Here is a 7,032-nt window from a genome sequence, read left to right on the forward strand (position 1 = left end):
TAGCACGCTGCTGCTCTGTGGCCTCTTGGATGGAGGGCAGGCTGGCCTAGACAAAGAAAAGGAGAGAAGGAAATAAAAAATGGGGTTTGTGTGGCGTGTGAGTGAACTTCCAAGCCCCACACCTGAGAAAGCCCTTTTTTGTGTCTGTGTGTTTTTCAACGTCCAGCCAGGGTGGATTCTATATGTTCAAAAGTTAAATTTTATTTGGTATCTGGATCCTCTTTCTCTCGTCTTTTTTTTGGACACTAATTGTTTGGACAGTAATTCAGCCAGAGTTTCATTCCATACAGCATTAACCTTGTGAACTCTCAAGCTTCCTCCTTCCGTTATGTATTCAAGATGGACAGTATTTAATATTTATTTGTTATGTATATGTAGGGAGCTGGGTCTCTACACATATGTTGTATGTAGTATGCTTAGGTGTGTGTCATGTAACTGTTTCACTTTCAGAGTGGGCAACTAAACTTCATTTTTGATGTGTGCCGTTGTGCCCACAGTAAAAAAAATGACAATAAAGGTTACTATCCTATCCTATCCTGTCCTATCCTATCCTGTTCTGTCCTTTCTCTCTTCTCTTCTCTTCTTTATTCTATTCTGTCCTTTTTCTCCTCTATCCTATCCTATCCTATCCTATCTGTTGTTAGTGCTGGATGTTGTTTTTTTTTTTGTTTCGCTTTATTTTCCCGTTTTGCATTGGGACTTTTCGTGACATAATAAAAGAAATATACTTTGAACAAAAAACAAAAAAAGGAGGCCAAGGAAGCCGCAATTACAGAGATGTCCTTAAAGGAGCTTTGATTGCCCACCTGACAATTCAGGTAGCCCTTGATTTATGACGGTAACTGGAGCAGGGAAATACGTTGTGATGATGCAACCCAGTTGTCAAGCAAAGCCTTCTCATGTGACCCCCTACCCACCCACCCACCCACCCACCCACCAGAATTTACCTTTAACCAGAACGGCAAGCGATGCTCTTCCTGTTCTGCGGGCGGTTTCCAATCTCCAGGTTGAACTTCCCCGCAAAGCCGGGACAAAACCGGAAGCTGCTTCGTAGTTCTGTAGTACTGAAAATCAAGGGCAGATCAGGAACGACGGGTAAGAGACGGATCGAGCAGATTTCTGATCTTACACGTTCGCTTTGTTATGGGAACCGTCTGCTTCCAATCCGCACCTCTTCTGGTGTCCTTGAAAAGGTTTCGGGATCCCCCAGTCCTCAGCTGAATCGAAGAAGTTTCGTTTTTCCAATTTAACCCACGTGGAAGTAACACCTCCCCAGCCACCCACCCACCCATCCCCTTCCTCTAAAGGCAAGTTGAAATGCAGAGGCAGGCAGCTGCCCAAGTTTCATCCTGGACAAGACGGTTTTCACGGGAACTTACTCGGATGATGTTGTCGGGGACGCGGTTCATGTTACGGTTCTTGATCCGTCCCGTCAGCTGGTGGGCCGTCTTGGTGGTAAGGAGGTACTTACTGATGAGGGGTTTGGGGAAGTCGGTGCCTTCAAAGTGCTTCAAGCCCAGCGCTAACAAGCTGGAACAGGAAGAGGCAAACTAGTCAGGAAGGACTGGGAAGGACGAGGGCTGGGACGGGAGGAACATAGGGAAAAACAGCAAGAGCAATAATACTTATATACTGCTTCGTGGTGCTTTACAGCCCTCTCTAAACGGTTTACAGAGTCAGTGTATTAACCCCCAACAATCTGGGTCCTCATTTTACTTGACTCCTTCTTCTTTGTGGCAGCCCCTCAAATACTGGAACACTGCTGTCATGTCACCCCTAGTCCTTCTCTTCATTAAACTAAGCAAATCACTGCAATTGTTAAGTTAATCAGGGCTAGTGATGATGCTGGCTAGAACGGAACGCCTTGACAAGTAAACCCCGATCAAGGACCCAAAATTTCCATCGCTGTGTGAGGCAGATGTACGTACTTATCTTCCCCTTTGGTGAACACAATCTTATCCCGGGGTGTTTTGGCCTTGAAGGAGCAGGTGGGCAGCAGTTCTGGGTACAGGAAAACTCTCCGGGTGGCTAGGATCCAGGCCACTTGCTTGGGCAAGCAAGCAAAATTGTTCACTAAAAAGATGGACAGGCGAGGAAGAAAGAAGAAAGAAGAAAGAAGAAAGAAGAAAGAAGAGGAGGAGGAGGAGGAGGAGGAGGAGGAGGAGGAGGAGGAGGAAGAGGAAGAGGAAGAGGAAGAGGAAGAGGAAGAGGAAGAGGAAGAAGAAGAAGAAGAAGAAGAAGAAGAAGAAGAAGAAGAAGAAGAAGAAGAAGAAGAAGAAGAAGAAGAAGAAGAAGAAGAAGAAGAAGAAGAAGAAGAAGAAGAAGAAGAAGAAGAAGAAGAANATTCCTTCCCTGGAGATGTTTGCCATGGCTTTTAAAACAGCCTGGCTCCATGTAGGAGCCACGTTCCTTCCTTAGCCCCCCAGTATCTTATTTGAAATTTAAGAGGCGGACAAACTCAACTGTTCTTTTTCACGGCTTTGCGAGGGCTCCACTCGACCTTGACGTGAGCGTGGAAGTCCTTGATCAGCTGCAGAGATTCCTTCAAGTTGAAAGGCTGGAAAGAGGTCTGGAATCCGGGGCTGGAAGGCTGACTGAGGAGCAGGGAGTTCTGGGCAAAGCTCTCCAACTCGGTCTGGGGGGGATGGAAAGAGAGAAACGAGCTGACAATCAGGCCGCAGGATCCGGGAGAGAGTGGAGAGGGATCAAGCGAGGCAGATATTCCCCTCTGGATTCCTTCCTCCGTTTTGCTCCAGTCTGGACTTCAGTCTGAAGATGATGATGAGGAGGAGGAGGAGGAGGAGATGATAAACAAGGAAAAAGAAGAGAAGATGAAGAAGGACAAAGAGAAGGTAGATGAGGAGAAAGAGAAGACAGGATAAGAAGGAGAAGATGAAAGAGGAGCAGAGGAAAGAGGAGAAGGTAGACCAGGAAGAAGAGAAGATGGGGAGAGGAGGAGACAGAGAAGGAGAAGAAAGATGAGGAGGAGGAGGAGGAGAAGGAGGAGATGGAGGAGGAGAAGGAAGAGAAGATGGAGGAGAGGATAGAGGAGAAAAAGGAGATGGGGATGCAAAAGGGGAAGATGGAGGAGAAGATGGAGGAGGAGGAGGATCAGGTGGAGAAGGAGGAGAAGAAGAAGAGGAGAAGCAGACGGAGGGGAAGACAGACAAGAAGGAGAGGAAGGTGGAGAAGAAGAGGATGGAGGACAAGGAGAAGAAGACAGAGGAGAAGGAGGAGATAGAGGAGGAGGCAAAGGCGTTGGAGATAGAGGAAGAGGAGAAGGTGGAGAAGACAAGGAGACAGGAAGAGATGGAGGAGGAAAAGGACAAAAGAGGAGAGGGAGCAGCCCGTTTAAAGCACATGCACGCTCAAGAGTCCGGAATTACCAGGAAGAGCCGGGCAGTGCTGGCCTCGGAGCTCAGGCTGGGGTTGCAACTGGAGAGAAGGTGAACCTGGGTCAGAAGCTGGACGTGCTGCAACGGTTGGGGAGACAAGGTTAGCGGTCAGCCTAGCCCCAGCCCACCCCACATTCCCAAAACCACCTGCCCGGCTTGGAGAGGGCTAGGCTGAGGGGCGTCCTAGGGAATGGGGAGAATCCCTGGGGCCCAGGAAGGGCACCCCCAAAAGGGGAACCGGCCCCGGAGAGACCTGTTGCATCTGCTGCTGCAGCCTCTTCCTCTGCCCGGGGTCCAGCGCCAGGCTCTGGGCCGCCTTCTCGCTCCGCAGCTTGGACCGCTCCATCTCCTGGGGCAGCTTGACGGTGGACTTCTTCACCCGCAGCTGCTCCAGCTGTTCCTTCACCGTCCGGTGCTGCTCGTTCAGCAAGTTGGCCAGGGGCTCCTCGAACCTGCCCCAAGAGGGATTAGGGTGTGGGTTCGGGGGACGCCTGCCTCCATTTGCACCCGGCTCCCCGGCTGTAGCTAGGCAGAGGTGATCTTGCCGCCCGCTTCCAGTACTGCTCGGTCTGGAAGGGGTGGCGAGGCCCAGCCGTTTTTTCTCTACCTCCCTTCCCAAACAGGGTGGCCGTTCCTTCCGGGCCCCCTGCCCCACAGATAAGGAGGCCCCCAGCCCTCCAACAGGCTCCAATCGATCGCAGCACAAAGCCGGGGCAAACCAACGAACTTCAACTCCCAGCATGCCTCGCTAGTAGCAAGGCCTTCTGGGAGTTGAACTTCCATGACATGTGGAAGGCCTTTGGGTGCCCACCTGCACGTGAAGCAACCGGCTTGAGCAGGACTGGCAACTGCTGAAAGATACATAGCATTGAATGACAGGTACTGAATGACAGATAATCCTGTGTTATTCATATTTTCCTGAATCGCTGAATGACAGGCACTGAATAACAGATAGTCTATATTATTATTATTATTATTATTATTATTATTATTATTATTATTATTATTATTATCTAATTATTGAATTACAGGCACTGAATAATGGATAGTCCTGTATTATTATTCTGAATTATTGAATTACAGGTACTGAATAACAAGATAGTCCTGTATTGTTATTATTTTCCTGAATTATTGAATTACAGGTGCTGAATAATATTATTATTATTATTATTTTCCTGAATCACTAAATTACAGGCATTGAATAACAGGTAGTATTATTATTATTATCCTGAATTATTGAATTACAGGTACTGAATAACGGATAGTCTTGTATTATTATTATTATTTTCCTGAATTATTGAATTAGTTAGTCCTCAACGTACAACATTCGTTTGGGACCATTCAAAGGCAATGAAAAAAAGTAACTTATAACCGGTTCTCGAAATACGATCCCCATAGTTCCCTGATCAGAATTCAACTGCCATGTATTTACGACGGTGGCCGTGTCCCAGGGCCATGTGACCGCCATTCCCGACCTCCCCACCCGGCTTCCGGCAAAGAGGAAGCCGGATTCGCTTAACGACAGTGTGATTCGTTTAACAACTGTACAGATTCGCTTCAAAACCCGGGGAGGAAAGGTCGTATGTACACCGAGAGGCTCATGCAACAGAAGTCAAATTCCTTGTGTGTCCAGTCACACACTTGGCCAATAAGGAATATTCCTCTTCCTAAAATTGGGAGCGACTCGCTTAAAAAAAAACGCCTTGCTTAGCGACGGAAATTCTGCTCCTAACGGTGGATGTAAATCCAAAACCTGTAAGTTTTTTCCTCTGGAAGCGTGGAAGAAAAAGAGAAATTTTGCCTTCCCTAAAAGGAGTTCTAGTCCCACCTCAGCCTGTTTGAAGGAAACACGTCTGTTCAGACAATCGCAAACACAGGAAGAGGTGAGGCAGGTAAGGCTGTCCTTACCTGAGCACCTGGGGGGTATTAAAATTGGGCCGGGCCTCAGCGGCGCCATCTTCGTCCTCCTGTCCGTCGTCCTCTATGTTGGGGAAGCCGATTTCATCCTGAAACTGAGTTTTGGATCATGGAGATTACCAGCGGGCCTCTTGTAAACTCAAGGGAAGGTTCCTTGAGGACTAGCAACCTGCCTGGATTCCTTCCAAAGGAGAGCCAGGAAGACTCACCGTTTCAAACAGTTCCTCCATCAGCTCGTTGACTTCTTTTTCTGCAGGGCACAAAACACACACACACAGAGAGAGAGAGAGAGTGAGTCGGTCAAATCCCCGATCTTCTGGCTTCTCGGCCTTAAAAACACCTTAAAAGTTGCTGAAAGACTTTTTGAAGTTTTGACGGCTTTAGAAACGGGCGTTTTATGATCCTGTCCTCAAAGTTACAACTGCACGCGCCCCCCCCCCGCCCAGTCCCATGATCCTGTATTAGGTGCTTGGCAACGGGCTAGCCTTCAGGGGCTGCCCCAAAGAAGAAGGGGGTCCACCTCTTCTCCAAAGCGCCTGAGGTCAGGACAAGAAGCAACGGACGGAAACTAAGCAAGGAGAGAAGCAACCTAGAACTAAGGAGGAATTTCCTGACAGTGAGAACAATTAATCAGTGGAACCACCTGCCTCCAGAAGTTGTGGGTGCTCCATCACTGGAGGTTTTTAAGAAGAGGCTGAACAACCATTGGTCAGAATTGGGATAGGATTTCCTACTTGAGCAGGGGGTTGGACTAGATGACCTCCAAGGTCCCTTCCAACTATTCTATTATTCTATTCTATTCTATTTCATATTCTATTCTATTCTATTCTAATCTATTTCATATTCTATTCTATTCTAATCTAATTCTATTCTATTTCATATTCTGTTCTATTCTAATCTAATTCTATTCTATTTCATATTCTATTTCATATTCTATTCTATTCTATTTCATATTCTATTCTATTCTATTCTAATCTATTTCATATTCTATTCTATTCTAATCTAATTCTATTCTATTTCATATTCTATTCTATTCTAATCTAATTCTATTCTATTTCATATTCTATTTCATATTCTATTCTATTCTATTTCATATTCTATTCTATTCTATTCTATTCTATTCTATTCTATTCTATTCTTCTATTCTATATTCTATTCTATTATTCCATATTCTGTTCTATTCTATTCTATTCCTTACTATTCCTTATTCTATTCTATTATTTCATATTCTATTCTATTCTATTCTATTCTATTCATTTTCTACAACCTGTAGAAAAAGCGGGACGTACTTGTGATCCTGACGGCACGGTCATTCCTGAAGTCTTCCGTGTCCGGTTCGTCCAGATCTTCCAAGAAATTGTATTCGGGGTCATCATCGTCATCATCGGCTTCATCTGGAAGAGAAAAAGGGGTCTATCGTCACGAGAGGATTCCTCGTGACGATGCTTCGCAAAACGACCAACAAGCCACGGCCCGCTATCAGGCTGTGGACCCTAGGTTGGAGACCTCTTTCCAAACCCAAAGTCGAATTCAGACAACCCTCCTTGCCTTCGTTTTCCACGTCGGCGTTCATCAAGCCGCCCAGCCACCTCTTCCACTCCTCGTCGTCTGCTGTGTTGGGGTCGTACATGTCCGGCGTGATGTCCGGAGCGCGAAGCTCGGCCTCCAACTGACCGAGAGGCACGTCCTTCAGCGGCCGCTTGGAGCGCGTGCGGAAGGC

At 46.8% G+C, this 7,032-nt stretch overlaps 1 protein-coding gene across 1 annotated transcript in view; it reads right to left on the reverse strand.

The window, feature by feature from the left end:
• The window catches only part of GON4L (gon-4 like), a 28,726-nt gene that overhangs the window by 12,811 nt on the left and 8,883 nt on the right, over nt 1-7,032 (reverse strand). Inside the window, exons 10-19 of the mRNA XM_029286750.1 lie at nt 6,602-6,706; nt 5,522-5,562; nt 5,304-5,407; nt 3,649-3,847; nt 3,387-3,473; nt 2,464-2,635; nt 1,929-2,073; nt 1,380-1,530; nt 948-1,064; nt 1-46 (exon numbers count right to left, since the gene is read on the reverse strand). The exon at nt 1-46 is cut by the window's left edge and continues 1,553 nt beyond it. Coding sequence (XP_029142583.1) covers nt 1-46; nt 948-1,064; nt 1,380-1,530; nt 1,929-2,073; nt 2,464-2,635; nt 3,387-3,473; nt 3,649-3,847; nt 5,304-5,407; nt 5,522-5,562; nt 6,602-6,706 — 1,167 coding nt within the window. The remainder of the gene's footprint in view (nt 47-947; nt 1,065-1,379; nt 1,531-1,928; nt 2,074-2,463; nt 2,636-3,386; nt 3,474-3,648; nt 3,848-5,303; nt 5,408-5,521; nt 5,563-6,601; nt 6,707-7,032) is intronic.

Source organism: Protobothrops mucrosquamatus, unplaced genomic scaffold (genome assembly GCF_001527695.2).
Source record: "Protobothrops mucrosquamatus isolate PMUCROS unplaced genomic scaffold, P.Mucros_1.0 scaffold4811, whole genome shotgun sequence".
NCBI classification, from domain to species: domain Eukaryota; kingdom Metazoa; phylum Chordata; class Lepidosauria; order Squamata; family Viperidae; genus Protobothrops; species Protobothrops mucrosquamatus.